Consider the following 21,212-nt stretch of genomic DNA (forward strand, 5'->3'; position numbering starts at 1 on the left):
AGAAAAAAACAGACATTCAATGGCACATATATGACTGTGAATCCAAAACCAATGATGAGTTGAACTAAAAATTGCTCAACTGCCTAAAACATCAAAATGAAGAAGTTACATTTCATTAAGTCATTAAAGTTTCACAGATATTATGGACAAATGCTTATAGTTCACATCATGACAATGTGATGATTACCACATGAAAATACAGACTTTCTCAAGAGGAAGAATTGAGTTTTTTAGTAGGTTTACAGTAAAACTTGATTTTTCCATTGGAGAGATTTTATTGATATTAGTGAACTACTCTGAAAAACCACTCAACTTGTTCCTTGCCTCCTAAGAGGGCCAAGAGCAAAAACTTCTGAATCTCCATAAACACAGACTGTTGTCTTCAATCACAGATTCACAAAGGGGCTTCTCAATTCCTCTAATCCCTACATTTACTAAGCTCGAAAGCAACATATTATCTTTGAAATGCAGTGAATTCATCATCACACAAAATGCTTTAGATTTATACAGCATCTTTATTCCTAAGTGGAAACAAGTAAAAAATCTGCATTTTACAAACAAAAACAAAAAGAGAAGCAAAATTTACAAATTATTAAAATCTTTGGTCTTATATAATTATTATTAAAATCATCCCTGCATAAGTCAACATAAAACATAGCATTCACAAATTGATTAGTCTCATTCTAACACTGCTTTCCCTTTGATTCCCAAAGATGTTAATAAAAGTGACTTACCTAGCTATTCATAACTCAAGGGAATATAGAAAGCAAAATGGTTGTAATGGAAGTCTAACAAGGGTGAATAAACATGCAAGATGTGTTCCATAAAATGGGAAGCTAATATGATTATATGTTTTATGCCACTAGTCAGATCTAGGATTTCCTGAAAATTAAAAATTAAAACATGAAAACCCTGTGGAACAGGGCAATTTTTCTGTGGAACAAGCCATGTTTTGTTAAGTTCAAGTTTTAATGGCTAAGGAAGTCATTTCTCTCTGACTGGCCACAAAATACATCAGTGAATATTAGTTGCTCAAAAGTCCTACTATACTTTGGATCTGGAATGTCTTCCAAAGGCCCATAAGACTTAATCTCCAGCGTGGTACTATTTTAGAGGTGGTGGTAACTTTAAGAGGTGGACTTCATCAACAGGTTTTCCAGTCATTGGGGGTGTGTCCTTGAAGGGGACAGAGGGATCCCAGTACTTCTCTTCCTCTTTCTCCTTCCTTTGGGTCCCAATCATTAAGTGAAAGGGTTACTCTACCATGAGCTCCTGTATGGTGAGCTGCTGCAGGCCCAAAACAAAAAGGACTGAATGACCTCCAAAACTGTGAGTCAAAAAAATCTTTTCTCTTTTAAAGTTGATTGCCTCAAGAATTCGTTACAGTAATAGAAAATTGACTAACACAATCTCTATTGAAGAAAAACATTTATTCATAGGTGGTTTTGTTTAAAATATGCATGTACCTGCTCTTCACCTTCACAATTTTCACATATGTGTACATCTGTTATTCCTTAGAACTCCTTAATACTTTTTCAACTGAAAGCATTAAATCTTGTTCCACTATCACAAATGTCTGCAACCCTCCTGAATTAACAATACATTCATATTTTAAAGTATGACCAAAAATAGTTAACATGTATTGAGTACGTATAAAATTCAAGCATCATATATTAAGCATTATATATTTAGCATTTGATCTTCCTAATTAGTATCCCCATTTTATAGATGAGGGAACTGAGACTGAGAAAAGTTAAATAATTTGCCTAAAGTTACAGAGTCAAAAATACAAGTGGGCTTGAATATTTTTTCCCCAGTTCTGAGTCTTGAACCCAAGTCTCACACATGCTAGGCAAGTGCTTTACTATTAAGCTTTACCTCCAACCCATTTTAAAATTTTATTTTAAGGCAGGATCTTGCTAAATTGCTGAGGCTGGCCTTGACTTGTGATCATTCCTGCCTCAGTTCCCAAGTTGCTGGAAGTAGCTGGGATTACAGGTGTGCACTGCCAATAGCCTGGCACATCTCTAACTCTTTTTTATTTTAGTTTGAGATAGGGTCTCACTAAGTTGCCTCAAACTTTTGATCCTGTCTCTGCCTCCTGCGTATAATTGAGAATACAGACCTGTGCCACAGATCCTGGCTTGAGCTTTCTAATAATTACATTATTTTGCTTCAAATTTGAGTATGGTATTAAGTGTCCATATTTCAATGATCTTTATTCTGATTATAGACAGATTTATACAACTCTGGAAATCTGAACAGCATTAGCTATTAAAAAATTTGTCCCAGATGGGACAGCAAGCACTGTTATCCTACCTTTGACCCTCAGACTTTTAACTCATTTCCTGAGTATCCTATAGCAACCACTAGCCCTAGCCTACTTTACTTGCAATTGCCAGTGATCTATGGATGCCTCAATATAGACAGAACTCAGGAGAGAAAACTTTTCTGAGTCTCTTTTTTATATACACTTCCTGGAATCTGCCATTCATGTTACTCAAAAAGGAAATGCTACAAAAGTCGTATTTATAATAGTGGGTCACTGACTTCACCTCTGTGAGTAATAAATACTATCTGTCATGGGATGAGTTCTGATTACAATTCAGGAAACTTCAGTTTTTCTAAATTTGACCTGGAACAAATAGTTCTGTTACAACTTAATTTCTTTAAACCAGGTGTGATGGTGCACACCTGTATTCCCATCAACTCAAGAGGTTGAGGCAGGAGGATTACAACTTTGAGGCCAGCCTCAGCAACTTAGTAAGGCTCTAAGCAAAGTGAGACCCTGTCTTTAAATTTTAGAAATAAATAAATAAAGGTCTTGGGATAAAGCTGAGTAGCAAAGTGCCTCTAGGTTCAATCCCTAATACCCTCTTCTGAAATTTCTTACTTTATATAAAAAGGGAGAAAATAATATCTGCTATTTTATAGCTTTATATAAATACAAAGAGATATCTCCTTTTTTCCTTACCTCACTGAATAAATATTGCTTTCTTCTCTATAGTCTATTCACCTCAATTCCTTGCTTTCTCTCTTGGTAACACTTTTCTTCCCTTCTTACTCTGATTCTACACAAAACCTATTCAAGGAAAACATACAAGAAGAGTAAGGACCAGTTGGCCAACTATAAATACTATACATTCTAGTGATCCAGCTGACCAACTTTAATACTATTGTTTTGATATGGTATTTAGTTATTATTAGCCATATCTGAAATTATTCAATCATTAGAAAGCTTAGTACAAGATTTGACTTCAACTGCCAGGTGAAAGAAACTGAATTCTCATGATAATCATACTTATTAGACTATTTTCTCTGCAATTAAACATATTATATGTAGTAGTATGGTATATAGTGTATATATGTATATGTATATGTATAGTATTAATTCATGTCCCTAAAGTTATATTAAAATGTTTTATATTTTTATGTTATTAAATAAAAATGAGGCAAAGTTTTTGTAATTAAACTTTAAATGGGAAGATTTGAAAGCCTATATTTTTTTTAATTCCACAAGTTGAAAAGAGTATCAACCTCAAAGGAAATAAGTTTTTTGGTATTTTTAGTTTTTAAATTATGGAAGAGCTGGAAATTTTTATTGACGAATACAAATAGAAAGTAAGTTTTCAAAGGATATTTGATCCAGGTAGAGGAAACAAACTGAAGCATGGGAAATTCTATAGCACTGAGTAAGGTGCAAACCAGAAAAGAAAAAAGAAGTGATTAGGGAAATCACATCAATAAGAAGAGGAAAAAGCTTCAGTAAGTGATATCATCTACTTTCCTCTATTTTACACCAAAAGCAGAAATTCCCCTTCTGTCCAAAGCATTTGGTTCTCATTTCTTTTGTATTTTATTCTCCTTCTTTGCACATGTATATCTCTCTCCTACATCTTGAACCCTTCCCATACTTTTTATTGATTTTTCCTCTCAATCTGTACACATGCTCAAATCTATTCTATACCCCACCTCCACCCAGGGTATTGCGGATTAAACTCAGGGCCTCACACAAGCTAGGAAAACAGTCTACCACTGAGCTATATCTTCAACCTTTTTAAACTTTTATTTTGGGACAGGGTCTGGCTAAGTTGCCCAGGCTGGCCTCAAACTTGCAACTGGCCCCAGCCTCCCAAGTAGTGCTGCCATGACCACCAGCTCATTCAAATCTATTCTATTTTTAAAACAAAACTATTAGGTACTGCTCTGCATGGATCCTGAGAAAACTACACATTCTGTCACACACTTTGACTACTTTTGGACATGCTGAAGCTAAAGATATGAATTATACCAGCCTTCTAAATTTCATGTTCACCACTCCTCTGATACTCTTCTCCCTTAGACAACCAAAGTTTACCTTATTTTCCAATTCTGGAAAACGTTTAGATTTTTGGTTTGTTGTTTTTTTATTATTTACACTTGCTGAGGAATTTGAGTTTAACTGATCAATGTTCTCTTCTGGGAATTCCTTTTCTGGTTCTATACCTTTTTCTCTCCTGATTATTCATGTTCCTCTCTATTCACTTTTCCTTAAGACTCATCTTTATCTGCCATGCTTAAATGTTGATTTTTCCCAGATTTCCATCTCAGGTCCTGCCCTTCTTTGTTGCACTGGGCATTTTCATCTATGAACTCCTCATCTGCTGTACAATCTGTGCTCGTCAGTTCCAAACCATTGTGTAGCCCTTTCTGAGTTACAGACCTAGATCTCTGGCTTTATGTAGGGCAGTTTTATCTGAATATCTCAAAATGTAGCCTGTTCAAGTTAAAAGAGTCTTCTCCAAAGCTAAGCCTGTTAAATTCACTATATTCCTTCACTCAGTGAAAAGCCTCAATATCTATCCCATCAACCAAATTGAAAACTTGGGAGCTCCTTGTTCACCTCTAAATTATTTGACATTGTTATCTGGGATCTTTCACCTTAATACCTTTCCAATAGACAATTATAAATGCCTTGTAAACTGGTCTCCACCTGTTCTCAACCCTCTTTAATCCTATGTTGATTCAATCTCTATGTTGATGCCAAGTGAGTATCTAAAAGTACAAATCTAATCACACCACACACCTTGTTTACAATCTCTTTTTTATAATCTCTGGCCTATAGTCCAAAATCCTTGATGTATCCAAGGACTTCATAATCTGACCCCTACTTTTGTCTCTACCTTTAGATTCCATTTTTCCTAATACTGTACCTATAGTTCAATTGGTTCAAAGTGTCATTCCTTGAGTGCATGATCAAATTCCTTGTGAGATTTTATACTAGCTACTCCTCACCCAAAATACCTTTTTCTTATCAGCTTTCATGTCACTTAGATTCACTTTATGAAGCCTTTTCTAACCCTTTTTAAAACTGCTCTTGTATTGGTTTTATAACTAGAATATACTTCTATTATAGTACTTTTCATTGTTTATCTCTTCTACTACTAATTGCCTTGAGAGCAGCAGAGTTTTGCACTTTGTAAATACTTAGTAAGAAGGCTTAAATAATAGGACAATTCCAATTTCAAATATCCTGTGAAAAATAGAAGTAACAAAATTGGTCCAACAGTCCCAGTTTGACCAACTGAGCAACCAGTAAGTTCCTGAAGAATACATGTCATCCTAATCATCTAGACTTCAACAGCAACAATAGCTTTCCTGGTAGATGTAAAAAGGGCAACCTTTATTATGGTCCTGAATTCCTAACCTAGGTCACAGATTATGAAGCCCATTTCTAAAGAGTTGGGAGTTAAAAGGTCAAGCATTACTGAATTTAGAACCTGTAGTAATGGCTTCATTATACACAATGATCAAAACAGTTTAGGATTTGGGCATTTTTCTAGAACAGTGGACCCATAGCTTTCATTATTTCTCAGAGGAGCCCCTGACCTCAAAATTGTTAAGAATCATTTGTTTATATAGCCGAAGTAGGTACCTCAAAGAGTGTATTAATAGTTTTGTGGAGGAAAACTAAAAACATTAAAATACTGTTCCTATATACTGCACATTTGCTAGATTTAAATAGAACATATAGTATGAAAATATTTGTGTTCTTATTATTTAGAATTTTTTGATATATCCAACTAAGTAAAAAATAGTTACTTCAAACATCAGAGCCATACAGGAAGGGCTCCCCTGAATCCAAGACCCATCATAAAAGGAAAAGCAATAGCAGATTTGATATGAACCTTTTGACAACTGATAACAAAAAAGCTAGTCAAGCAAATGCAAAAAGCATCTGTAATTTATTATAACCCATCTATAAATTCAGTAATTTATTGTTGACCATCTATAGTATGAGAATAGGTTATATTTACAAGAGAGGTAGTAAAAGAGAAATAGGTTCAAGAATTAAAATTAATGCTATAATGGAAAACTTAAAATTCTCACTGTTAACCCTGGTCCAACAGAGAGAGAAGTCTCAGATGTTTTTTATGCCACTTTACGGAGCTAATTTGAAACATACAAAGTATAAAGGTATCAACAGGTGAAAAGACTCAATGACATTCAGAAAACAGTTAAGAATTTATAGTCCAGATCTAGATATCATCAAAACATACTATAAAAAAATGAGAATTTGACTTTAATAATATCATATAAGAAATCAGTTCTAAACCCCAGGAAAATAGCACTATGATGATGCTTAACTGTAATGAACTGTTGTTCCAAATACAGGAAGAATTTTCAACCAAAGGACTGCACCTGTTTCTACCATATGTATGTGAGACAAACAGGGGAAACCCACAACCACAACTGACCAAGTGTGGTTCCATTCACCACAGGACCTAGTAAGGCATGCTTTCAGGAGATTAAGAAGATTATGGCATTAAATAATGTATTAAGTAAACCATATACATGGCACTAGAAAAGAATTTTTGTTTTCTTCTTTTAATGAAGACTCTGAGAGATTAGTGTACAAGGCACTAAACAGGAAATGCTTCTAATAGAGGAAATGTATTCTTACAAAGCCCTCACGTGTCCATGCTCTACCAATTGCTGCTACAGAAAAGTACATACCTGGACACACTGGTGCCTCAGTGAACTTATATATACCAATATTAACTAGGCCTTAAACACTGCTTGGCAATGTTTTACACATGCTCCTAGTCATATCTATCTCTATCGCTTGCTTGTTCTCTCTTTCTCTCTCTCTCTCTCTTCCTCTCTCTATGGGGTTATAAATATTTATTTTAAATGTTTTTTTAAGATTATTATTCACTCCTAAAAATTCACCACCATCACCCTCAATGCCCTCAGCAGATATGCTCATATGCTACTTTGTAGACAAAACAAAAGCCACTGGAATTAAGAACCAAATTTCTTACATGTACCCACAAACGTTCCTATACCTACTCTCACCACAATTGTAGAGATGGTTCTCTCCTACTTTCACTTTCCAACATTTGTGTTTTATATGCCCCTTTTTCCTGGTCTCCCATGAGGGTTCATATCACTAATTATCCCATCTCCATGTATCCTCAGCCTCTAAACTGTCTCCCCCTTGTAAACACGAAACTTGCTAAGGTCTCTTCCACCTAAAATGAAAAAAATTTCCTCTCGAATCTACAACACTCCTCCATGTATCACTCCTTTATTCCTCAGCATAACTGAACCTTTAAATGAATTGAATATATCTAGCATTTCAACCTTCCCAATTTCCCAGTCACTTCTCAAACTGGAACAATGGCTTCCTGGCTCATTCCTCGTTTTAAAAAATATTTTTAGTTGTAGATGAACACAATATCTTTATTTTATTTATTTATTTTTATGTGGTACTGAGGATGGAACCCAGTGCCTCACACATGCTAGACAAGCACTCTACCATTGACATACAACCCCAGCCCTCATTACTCATTTTGCACAAGTCACCAAAGGTCTTTTCACTAAATCCAGAAAGGACGTATTCACTCTTATTATTATTCTACCTTTCAGCAATAATTGACACTTTTGAACTTTTTTCTTCTTTCTCAAAACCCTCCTTATTGTTGGTTTCTCTCATGCTACACTTTCTTGATTTTCCTCCTACCTCTTTAGCTGAATTTTCTGTCTCCTTTACTCCACCTCATCATCTCTTAAATGTTAAGGATGCAAGTGTTCTATACAAAGTCCGTTTTTCTCCTCATTCATGGGCAATACCATTTATCCATCTTTCTCTCTTTTAGATATCAGACACATCTAACCAGCTGCCATGTATTTCTAGTATGCCCACAAAGCTGACCTCTTCACCAAATCCTGACAATGCTATTTCAAGACTTACATCCCCCACATCCTTCCACTTCTCTTGCTCCTCATTGATTATACACTAGCTCAGGCAACCATTTTCTTCTCACTGAAAGAGTTTTCTAAATACTTCTCTACTTCTGGACTGATTCCTCTTCCATTCATTTTCTACTCTATAAAATTACAATGGTATTGCTAAGATATATTATTCTAAGATGAGTACTCTCCTGCTGGAAAACTTACCTACGTGGATTGTCTTTATAAGTAAATTTAAACTCCCAGTTTGCCTCTCCAGACTCATCCTTAATCACTTATCACCTCAATTTCCAACACACTGAAATTCTTTCCACTCTTTCTACATGCTATACTCTCTCTACCTACCCCTCTAGTTCCTCAAACATCATAGGATCTAGCCAGAAAATTTCTCTTCTTTATCTCTCCATGTCTCTCTGAATAACTCTTTATACTTAAGGTCTTAGCTTAGATAAAAGCTCCTCCAGGTGAAATGTATTTGGTATGTGCCTACATGGCACATAAAACATGTCTTTCTCACTGATTATTGAGCAATTTATTTTTTCCCCCAATAGATTCCCATCAACAATAGGGGAAGGATGTGTATCCATTTTACTCACTGGTGTGTCCACAGTACCCGGTATAGCATCTGGTACATACAAGGCACTCAATAAGTATTTGTTGATAGTATGCAATAAATAAATTTTACAAAGTTTGCAAAGAGAAGTTTGCTCAAAGCACATGAATAAATAAAACTTAAAAGGCATCACTACCATATGGCAGAAATACAAAAAAAATAAAGATATGAAAGTAATTCTTCAAGACAAACGATAAACAAAAATCCATTTGAATATTTCAGGATCTGCTAAGCACAAACCATTTCTCATGAATATGCTTTTACATCTTGAGAAAATCAAGACACTTATTTTAGTACCTGCTTATTTGTAATTTACTCCCGTCCTGTTCTTGAAAATTTTTCATTTGATGGATGGCTATTATTTTGGAATAGGATTGGCCATTCAAATTATTATCTCCCATTCCCAATCCCGCAAGAGGAGAAGTGATTCAAAGAAGAAACAGAAATGGTGCTCCACGATTACCTATATAGTGGTCTAGCATTATGACAGTTTGATAGCCCACTTTACCAACAGCAACCTTATAGCTAGTCAGTGAGCACAGAATCAAGAAAAGTATCATCCTGGGGCTGGGGAGATAGCTCAGTCGGTAGAGTGCTTGCCTTGCAAGCACAAGGCCCTGGGTTCGATCCCCAGCACCCAAAAAAAAAAAGAAAAGTATCATCCTCATTGGCCACTGCAAGTAAAGAAAGGAAATCTGCTATAGACAGAATTATATATCTCCTCCAAATTTGTATGTTGAAGTCCTAACTCTCCAAGTGATGGTATTTTGGAGAGTTTGGAAGATAATTACATTTGATTGTAGTCACAAAGGTAAGGCCCTCCTTATGGGATTAGTGCCCTTGTAAGAAGAGATACAAAAAACTTGCTTTCTTTCTCTCCCCCTACCATGTAAAGACATAGTGAGAAGGTGACTTTACACAAGACAAAAAAGAGGGCCCCCATTAAAAACCAGTTATTCTGGCACCTTAATCTTAGACTTCTGGCCTCCAGATTCTGCTTAAGCCATTCATTCTCTGATATTTTGTTACAGCAGTCCTAACAAACAAATACAATAATCATACTTACAGTTGGAAATTCCACATAGTGGTTTCAGTTCCATCTTGACTCAATAGTAACATATTTAAGTCAAAAAACACTAATGCTGGTTTTGAGTTTTGTATTTTAAAAGTACTTGTTTTCAAATAACAATTTTGGAAAGTAAAAATTAAAAGCGAAGCATACAATAATAAACAAGTATGGTGAAAGCCTACTGGAATGCATTATAAATGTAGTAAAAATGGAATAAAAGATACTTACCACCACCAAGAATGTAAGAATCCTGGTGGTTCCCCCAATGTGATGTTTTTTTCCCATCTTATCTAAAATGAATAAAAGAGATATTAAATACTTTCCTAATACTTTTCTCCATACATATTACAAAGCAATATTTTTCCCATTTTAAAAGGTACAGGGCCTCTGTTTTAGTGCCGAAGTCACTGATCCACTTTAGGTTGATTTTTGTGCAGGTAAGAGACAGAGATTTAATTTCATTTTTCTACATATGTATTTTCAGTTTTCCCAGCACCATTTGTTGAATAGGCTGTCTTTTCTCCAATGCATGTTTTTGGAGCCTTTGTCTAGTATGAAATAACCAAACAGAGACCCTACACCTAATAGAAAAAAAAGTAGGCCCAAATCTTCATCACGTTGGTTTAGGACCTGACTTCTTTAACAAGACGCCTAAAGTGTAAGAAGTAAAATCAAGAATCAATAAATGAAATGGATTCAAACTGAAAAGGTTCTTTCAGCAAAGGAAATAATAACATGAAGGAGAGCCTACAGAATGGGAGAAAACCACGTGCACCTCAGATAGAACACTAATCTCCAGGATATATAAAGAACTCAAAAAATTTAACACCAGAAAAACAAATAACCCAATCAATAAATGTGCTAAGGAACTAAACAGACACTACACAGAAGAAATATAATAAATCAACAAACATGAAAAAAATGTTCATCATCTCTAGCAATTAGAGAAATGCAAATCAAAACTAAGATTTCATCTCACTACAGTCAGAATGGCAATGATCAAGAATACAAGCAATAGTAAATGTTGGTGAGGATGTGGGGGAAAAGGTACACTCATACATTGCTAGTGGGACTGCAAATTGGTGCAATCACTATGGAAAGTAGTATGGAGATTCCTCAGAAAACTTGGAATGAAACCACCATTTGACCCACTATCTCAACTCCTCAGTTTACACCCAAAAGACTAAAAATCAGCTTACTATAGGGATGCAGCCACTTGAATGTTTATAGCAGCTCAATTCACAATAGTTAGATTATGGAACCAACCTAGATGCCCTTCAATAGATGAATGGACAAAGAAAATGCAGTACATATACACAATGGAATATTACTCAGCCTTAAGGAAGAATGAAATTATGGCATTTGCAGGTAAATGGATGAAACTAGAAAATATCATTCTAAGTGAAATAAGTCAATCCAAAAAACCCAAAGGTTGAATGTTTTCTCTGATAAGCAGATACTGATAAATGGGGAGGAAGGGATGAAGGAACTTTGGATTGTGCAGAGGGGAGTGAGGGAGGGGTGGGGCAGCGAGGATGGGAAAGACCGTAGAAGTAGACAGACATTATTACCCTATACACAGTATGATTACACTTCAGATGTGACTCAGTACTATATAAAGCCAGAGGAATGAGAAGTTATGTTCCATTTGTGTACAATGTGCCAAAATGCATTCTCCTGTCATGTATAATTAGAACAAATTTTAAAACAAAAAAAAGGTAAATTTAATGTTTTTCATCATTTTCATATTATTCTTTGCTCTATTTTTCTGAGTCCTCTTTTTATATACAGATTTGTAGACTGAATTAGTCCATGAGAGAATACATCACCATTATTTTCCTGAATTTTCTTCCCACTATGCAGGTTATTAGGCTCTTGTCTCCACTCCAAATCCATCTTCCTGTACAATCTGAGATGCTCAGGCTGGGGTCACTACCTTAATCCTTCATTAAATGGTTTCCTGCTAGGTTCCATTAACTGAGAGGCTCTTTTTAAGGAGAATGGAAATAGGAGAGAGAAGAGGTGTGCTTCCCATTCCTTGCTATTCCTGTCAGCGTTGCCCCAGCACCAGCAATTCATTCCAGTGGACAACAGTTGGTTCCACTCTTAGCTTTTTCTATCACAACCAAAACCCATCTTTTCATGCCTCCTCAGAAGCACCAACACAGGTAGACAACACCTCTCCTCAAAGGTCTAAAGTCCAATTCCACAAGGCCCTACTGAGCTCATAATGTACCAGCAGCCAGAGAGCTCTTTCCTTAGAGGTCTAAGACTCAACTTTTGTAGGTTTTTCGCTCTAATTTTTTGATAACCACACTTCTTTTGATTCACCAGTCCTACTGATTACTTATGGCAATTATTGATTTATATGACTTTAGACATTCTGCATTCCCTTGCTTTTATAAACCTGTTTAGTTATTTTCCCATATTATATTTTCTCTGTTGATACACTTAATATTATTTTAATTAGCATATCTGGATCTTGATTGATATACCACCACACCATGGCCCCTCATAAAGTAAGAATACTAAAAATATACTCCTTTTAAGCAGAATGATATATGGCCATAAATTTAGCTTCTGAATATACTAGCTGTGTGAATTGGGGAAAGTTACTTAACTCTTCTGTGCCTCTAATTTCTCATCTATAAAATAGGATAATAGTAGTTACCTACTTCCAAGGTTTACTGTGAGGAATAAACCTGTTAGTACATGAAAATCACTTAAGGAGTGACTGACATAGTCCATGCCTGATAACTATTAGCCACTGTGGTTATTTTTTCTTTTACCCAGAAAAGCGCTGCTTAAAAATTTATTCCAATATCACTGTCACCAATACACAAAAACTCCAGTAATATTTCATATAAAACTATTCAACTATTTAGGTACATGCTAAACAATTTTAACTTAGTAATCATAATAGTATAAAATACCTTGGTGGAAATCATATGTACAACTAGGAAAAAGAGCTAGCAGAGTTAAAACTAAGGAAAATTTTTCAATGCTTCTGGTAAAATGGAAGAAGTAAATGTTAATCATTTAAAAAAAATTAGGCTGTTATTTATTTTAAAAATTTGGGAATCAGTGTTCTGTTTAACTGACTTACCATGTATTCAGATGAAAAAAAGGAAATCAACCTAAAGAGAACGTGACTTTTAAAAAACACATATGTATTGACACAAGATAATTGCATGCTTATATAATACAGTGTGACATGTCAATTGATGTGTACAGTATGTAATGGTAAAATCATGGTAACTGGTATTACCTATCACCCCAGACATTTATCATTTCTTTGTGTTGGGGACATTCAAAATCCTTTCTACTAGCTTTTTTGAAATATCCAACTAATTGTTGTCAACTATAGTTATCCTACTGTGCTTTAGAACATTAGAAGTTGTTCCTGTTTTCCAACTGCACCCCTGTACCTGTTAACAATCCTGTCTCCATCCTCCCCTTCCCTGCACCCTTCCAGGCTCACTACTTCTACCAGATCAACTTTTTAGCTTCCATATACAAGTAAGGACATGCAGTATTTGTTTTTCTGTGCCTGACTTATTTCACTTGATACAATGTTCTCTAGGAGAACTCAACTTTTTTTATTTTTTAGTTTTAGATGGACACAATATCTTTATTTATTTTTTTATGTGGTGCTGAGGATCGAACCCAGTGCCTCACATGTGCAAGGCAAGCGCTTTACCACTGAGCTATGTCCCCAGCCCAAGAACTTAGCTTTTGAAGTCTGTCTGTCTGCCTTCCTTCCATCATTCCTTCCTTCCTTCCCTCCTTTCAATGAATCAGAAGGCATTTCAGGATCTTAAGGTACAGTACATCAAAATCACCATTATTAACATCAATATGAACATAAGTTATCACCACTGACTCAGGAATTTTCAAGAGACTTGGTTAATATCTAGACTAAGTTATACCTTAAGGATTGCATTTTAAAACAAATTTCTAATTTAAGGGGGTATGAATGAAGTAAGAGTTAAAAACAAACATTGGTGATATTAAGTTTCCAATTTTTGTATTTCAGATGACTTTGAGTTCACAATTATAAAAATTCAAAACAAAGTCAATAGCTCTCAAAAATTAAAAGTTCACACTAAATGCACTTTACAAAGTAAATTCAAAATTTTGAAATATTGCTAGGTATTTATATGGGATCTATTCAAACCACTGGATAACAATGAACACAAAAGATAAAAGTCCCTTTCTTCAAGATTATGTTTTGTAGGAAGGTAGGCCATAAACTAATTAAAAGGGGGGGGGGGACAAATTTTGTTTATAGTAGAAGATGACAAATGGTACAGAGGGAACAAAGCAGTAAAGGGGCAGAGAAAAAAAGAGGAAAATAGTGAAGTCAGTTCATAATTTTAAATAATAAGATCCAGAAATGCCTCACAATAAACTCTGCATATAAGTATGTTCCTTAGTTTTTTAGTTAAAATAATAAAATGGTTTAACAATACTCAAAGTGGCAAAATTTGTTCAAAGTTCCTTAACATTATGTAAAAGTAAATAAATATAATCATATATTTCAAAAAAAGTCAACCAAATCTTTACATCATCTACTATAAAAGAACTCAAGTTATTTTATCCCCAAAGAACATTTTTAAAAAAACAACAAAAAAAACTTTAAAACATAAACTCAGGAAGTGGCCCTAAATGGGGAGAGGTGGCAACTTAAAGAAAGAGACCAAAACCTTAAGCACCATTACTATCATTGAAGCTGGTTGCATTTTTTAGAGTTCTTAATTACATAAAATGTAAAGTAATGAGAACTTTGAAGTAGACAAGCAATTTATTCTCAAAAAAACAAACTTTTTCCAAATAGTAGAAATGCAATAACCATTTTAAGAGTGTTAAATGATGAACTTCCAGTAATTAATGAAGTTAGAAATACTAAGTATGAACAATAAACCAGGACATTATATAAGCCAGACCCTAATTTGAATTCTCCTTAATAACATAAATATTTGTACATATGTCACTTTCATCTGATAATTTTAGTTAATCAATAGTGTGTCTTCTTGGTTCCTAAAAAAAAAATAAGAAATAGTACTTACTGAGATTTTTTATAGTTTAGATGTGAGGTGTCCCCCAAAAGTTCATGTGTGAGGCAATGCAAGAAGGCTTAGAGGAGAAATGATTGTGTTGAGAGCCTTAACCCAATCAGTGAATTAATCCCTTGATAGGGATTAACTTGAGTGGTGACTGTAGGCTGGTACGGTAGGGTATGACTGAAGGAGGTAGGTCCCTGAGGGTGTGCCTTTGGGTTACATATCTTGTGCTGTTGAGCAGAGCTTGCTTTCTCTGCTTCCTGGTACAATGTCTTGAGCTGCTTCCCTCTTTTACACTTTCCACCATGATGTCCTTGCCTGGCCTGAGGAATGGAGCCAGCTGTCTATTGAATGAGACTTCTGAAACTGTGAGCCCCAAAATAAACTTTTCCCCTTAAAATTGTTCTTGTCAAGTCTTTTGGTCGCAGCAGCAAAAAAAAAAAAGGCTAACTAAAACAAGAATTAAGATAAATGAAATTCTGCTGTCCTGCGGAAATCATAATTTAGTCAAAACCTGTCTCATTCTTCTTTTACATTTTTTCATTAGCTTATGTCTCACTGAAAGGGCATAAGAATGGGAGCTCACAAATGTGTCCCATACACATTAATGTTCCTTATCACTGAAATCAAGCTAATCACTTAACAGCAAGTTTTTCGAAGTACTGTTTTTGTATTTCATCTCAGTTCAATTTGACTTTGCATAATATACCAATAAAATAAAGCAAATATTGCTAATTAGTTACTGCTTTTAATTAAAAGAAGAATTTGAGATAACTTATGGAGGAGTTAAAGTGATATAACTAGGTCTCAGTACCAGGGTGTGCTGGTGGTAGGATTAGACTCACAATCTAACAAGTCCCACTGCACTGTCACTAAACAGTCTCCTTCATACACATCCACAACCAATCACCAGTTATTTCAGGAGATAAAATACTCTAAGAAACTACCTGTATGGATTATATTTGGTGTGGTCTTTTATGTGAAGTCTGAAGACAATCTGTGTATATTTTTTAAATAGTACATCTTATTATTCCTTAAAGAAACTCAAAATACTTAACATATATCATTGCTTTCTGCCTCATAACATTTTTTACTATACAGTAAGCGGAATTCATCTTTTTCACCTTAAGTTACAAATCTGTGCCAGAAGTAGTTAGAACATTGATCCATCATACTGAACTGAGAAGTCATCCTTTTATAGTTATTAAATGAACAAGTAAAGCCATGCCTTAAGTATTTGCAAAGAAGAGACCGTTCTACCCAGAAATAGGTTTCTATACTGAATGGTGTTGTCTCTAAACACATCTCTGTTCTAGATATTACTTTGTTTACAGAAAGCATGAAATAGTGCTCAAAACAAGTTTAACCCTGCACTGTAGAAAACTAAGCCACATTCATTGCAGCATTCTTAGAAAAAACAGAAATTAGAAACAACCTGAGAAACATTCACCAACAGTGATTGTAAGTTTTGATGCATGTGAGTGCATTTGGATGCATGTAAATTTACTACTATTTTCTAGAAAAAGATAACAGAAGACTTCCATTTTAAAATTTATTCATCTATGTATTTATTCTTTTAACAAACAAGCATTCATGATTGGTAGTTTTGAGAAATGGACAAAAAAAAATACCCCTAAATGCCAATTGTCATTTTAGAAAAAATGTTTCTATTATTTATGAAGAGACATTTCCTGTAGTACTGCTTCATTGACTTTAGGCTCAGTTAGATGTTTGGGTAGCATCTATATCAACAAGTTCTCCCCCATTATCCAGTTTTTCCTTTTTCTATTATCATAGTCCCAATGTGTATTTCCTGTTGAACTATCCACCTCTTTTCCGTCCATCATTGGGCCAGCTACAGGCTGTATTCTCTGGTGATTTTTATATACATCTTGAGACCCATTCATCTGTCATATTTCTGCATTAGAGTTCCTTGTCTGTGATTATGCTGTCTCTATCAAAAGATCTAGCATTTTCAGCATTTCTATTCAGACCAAACATTGAATCATGAACAAGATATACTGAGGGGAAAAATTGGCCTCAAGGTATAATTATAAATTATATACTATCTGTTATAGCAATTATTCTAGTAATTTATACTATAATATATAAATATAGTCAGGTGCGCAAAGTTTTATATATGTACATATATATTTCTTCACATATATGAAATAGTCTTTAGTAAAGCATTATTTATAATTGCAAAAGACAGGAAATAATCTAAATTTCCATCAGTAGGGACTTGATGAAATATATCACAACACATTTCATAGAATGAAATATTCTACAACCATAAAAGGAGAATTATGACATTTCATGAATCAATGTAAAACAATTTCCAAAATCTAACAAGAAACAAAACAATCAAAACACAGATCAATGTGTATAATAAACTAACATATGTACAAAAAAATAATACACACAAACATAAATAGGTGTGCTCATATGCACACACAAGCACACACACATTTGCTTAACTTTTCATCTTTATTTGCTTCTGGCAAGGTATGTTGCTACTAATAATTTACATATTGTCTCTCAGCTCCATATCCACCTTTCTATACTCTATTTTATACTTATAGCTGGGATTCTGGAAATTATATTTCTTATTCTCCTTGCCAGTTGACTTCCTGTTAAGTTCTGACATTAGGAGACACTAGCAGGAGATCAAAAGGCAGGAGGAAGGAGAGAAACTTCCTGTGTCTTACTTCAAAAGTGAAGCTATTGGAGCAGCAGCAGCAACAGCAGGGATGGGGTAATTCTGGATGTTAGCAGCACACTTTTGGAAGTTCTGGCCTTGTCAATATAGTATCTTTTTGGCAGATCCAAACCTATTTCAACAATATCTCTAACAGCGCAGTAGCAGGTTAGAAACTCGTGGGATCCAAACTTTTCAGAGTATTCCTGAATCTTTCATGATAGCTTTTTGAATTTGAATGAATATTCAAAGATTCTTTTAATACCATAAAAAGAAATAAATAGTTCCTGCATTAAGAAGACTCTGTATACCTATATACAAATTTGTTCCCAGATAAAATTGTTGAAACTTCTAACTTAGATGTAACTTAACATTCCCACGAATTTTCTAAAATATTCTATGTATGGGTGCATCTATACACTAAACTAAATGTAAATAAAAAATAAATTTAAGTAAAATATTTTATATCTCAATTCAAAAATTAAAACCAACGTAAGTTTAACAGGAAAAGAAATCTGACTGTACTTTGAAGTAGAGAATCTAAAACTATGCTATTTGACATGATACCCACTATTCACATGTGGCTCCCATAATTTAAAATTATTAACTTAATATTCCTTATTTGCACCAGCCACATGTGTCAAGTACTCAATAGTCACATATGATTAGTAGGGACCTTATTAGACAGCACAGATATCCTTTTTATAATCACAGAAAATTTTATGGGGCAGTGCTGCTTGCTTTAGAAGGAAGGAAGATGCTCTCATAGAGGAAAATATTTTTTACTAGGAAAACTCCTTAATGGACCTTTCCTATTTTTATTTTTTTAACTTTTGGTTCTATTCTTTTATCCATAAAAACAGAGATCCTTAGGAATGGTATGAGAGAAAATAATTCTAAAAAGCAAAACAAATACTCAATGTTATGGTGTGGATATGAGGTGACCCCCAAAAGCTCCAATGTTAATGCAAGAATATTCAAAGATGGAATGATTAGATTATGAGACTATGACCTGATCAGTTCACCATAGTTTGAATGTACTGACTGTGTGGCAAATATAACAGATGAGTCACTGACTGAGGGCATGCCCTAGAAGGGTTCATCTTCTGTTGAGCATTGTGGCACACGTCTATAATCCCAGTGACTCAGGAGACTGAGGCAGGAGGATTGCAAATTCAAAGCCAGTCTTAGCCACTAAGTAAACTCTAAGCAACTTAGCAAGACCCTGTTTCAAAATATAAAAAGTTCTTTAAAAAAAATTTTAAGGGCTGGGGCTGTGGCTCAATGGTTAAGTGCCCCCGGGTTCAATGCCTCGTACCCAAAAAAAAAAAAACAAAAACAAAAACAAAAACCCTCCCCCCACCACCCTGCTTCGTGGCTACCTTGAACAGAGTATCACTCTTCCACCATGCCCTTCTACCATGATGTTTCGTCTCATCTTGGGCCCAAAGCACTGAAGTCAGCTGACCATGGAATAAGTCTCTAAAAACGTGAGCTCAAAATAAAGCTTTCCTCTCAGTTGTTCTGTCAGGGCACAGCAACAAAGAGCTAACACACTTGTTAATTCTTGTTATTATTCTACATAAGAAGAATTTAGGAGGCTGATAATGATATCTCAGGAAGAATGTTGGGTTTCCCAGGGGGATTCAGAAAAAGAGAAAGTGGGAGAGGTTTCAAGGAGTCAAGAGGATTAAAGGCAAATTGCACCCATAGGGAAATAGCTAGTGAGAAACTCTTTGTGGCAATATCAAAAAAAGAGTTGAGACTAATTTTCAAGTTAATGTTGCTGCCCATACAATGCTTAATTTTTTTTTCAGTTATCCCCTGACCTTCTATAAGAATCCTTTATATACAAGAGCAATGAGTTAATAGAGCTTTTAAGTTATAAAGGAAACAAAATTTTAGGCATAATAAAAAGGATTAACCTTAAGAGGGAGCAGCAGAATAAACTATAATACTCAACAGGAGCAAGAAATTACAGCAAGAAAAGCTTAAGTGCCTGCACATAAGGCTCAGAGATGTTAGAGAAAACTTGACAGCCTACAATACAATATTAGGGACTACAGTGGGAGCCATTTTGATAGAAAGGGTAGTATCAAAAGATAGGAGAACTGTGGGGCATCCAGGTGAAAGACAGGTGGTACATATATATACAGATAGGATATATATTGACCCCTGAAGGATATATATTGACCCCTGACTCTAAAAAAAGAAATTACATTAGATAGAAAAATATCGGTTACAAATTTAAAAAATAACACTTTGGGACATTTACTACCTGCCAAGAACTAGTCTAAGCAACTTATGTACATTAATTCATTTAAACCTTAGTACAACTCAGAAGCATTATTATGATTGTTTCTTTCTATAATTAAGAAAACCAAGTTAGTAAGTAGGAAAGATATAAAACATAATTCAAACCCAGAAAGTCTGGCCCAAAGCTATTACTCTTTTTTTTTTTAATTTTGATTCATTGTACACAAATGGGGTACAACTTTCATTTCTCTGGTTGTACATGAAGTAGAGACACACCATTTGTGTAATCATACAAAGAGTAATGATGTTTGTCTCATTCTATTATCTTTCCTTCCCCCGCTCCCTCCCCAACCCTGATTTTTCTCTATACAATCCATCCTTCCTCAATTCTTGCTTCCCCCACCCCTGTTATGTATCATCATCCACTTATTAGAGAAATCATTCTGTCTTTGGTTTTTTGGGATTGGCTTATTTCACTTAGCATGATACTCTCCAACTCCATATTACTCTTACATAGTACAAAAATATTGCCTCGAAATTCAAGTTGAAGAAACGAGTTAAGAAATAATAACTATTTACTCTTTTCCTGTAGGTGAAAGACAGAATAGAATTTTGGAGTCTATGGTGTTCAATACCTTAGCAATCCTAATACAATCTTTGTTTTTTTTAATTTTTACAGACTGCATTTTGATCGTTGTACACAAATGAGATACAACTTTTCATTTCTATGGTTGTACACAATTTAGATCCTAATACAATCTTAAGAACCAATCTATTAGACTTTTAAAGTTTCTATTTCAGATTAACTTGATTAACTTATGACAAATAAGGGATATTAATGTACCATAACAAGTAAAAAAGTTTAAGGTGGAGAAAGAATCTATAATCTCAGCAACATTCTAATTCTTATTTTTATTCGTTAAGGATACTCAATCTCATTCTGAAGCATGAACACCATGCAAAATTTCAGCAACATATATTAAAACAATATAACTAGGGCCGCAGATGTGGCTCAGTGGTAGAGCACTTGCCTAGCATGCTCTGGGCCCCAGGTTTGATCACCAGCACTGCAAAACAAAAAATTTTAAAAATTAAAAGAAAACAATATAACTAGAAAAAATAGCTTCTGATGAGTCCAAAGTAACAAAAACATTGATATAAAATTGGAAAGATTCCTTACATTCTATTTATAGTTTCTAAATGTTAATAGAAAATAAAGCAGAAGAAAGACTCCATATTGAGAATATTTCTAAAATAAAAATTCTGTCTCTTCCTAGG

General features: G+C 34.6%; 1 protein-coding gene across 5 annotated transcripts in view; it reads right to left on the reverse strand.

Annotated features, from left to right (window-relative positions):
* Positions 1 to 21,212, reverse strand: part of Ssbp2 (single stranded DNA binding protein 2) — a 356,243-nt gene that overhangs the window by 225,919 nt on the left and 109,112 nt on the right. For all 5 annotated transcript variants that reach the window (XM_047556868.1, XM_047556869.1, XM_047556870.1 and 2 more), the window contains exon 3: positions 10,146 to 10,207. In XM_047556868.1, the coding sequence (XP_047412824.1) occupies positions 10,146 to 10,207 (62 nt within the window). The remainder of the gene's footprint in view (positions 1 to 10,145; positions 10,208 to 21,212) is intronic.

The sequence above is a fragment of the Sciurus carolinensis genome, chromosome 6 (assembly GCF_902686445.1).
Source record: "Sciurus carolinensis chromosome 6, mSciCar1.2, whole genome shotgun sequence".
NCBI classification, from domain to species: Eukaryota; Metazoa; Chordata; class Mammalia; order Rodentia; family Sciuridae; genus Sciurus; species Sciurus carolinensis.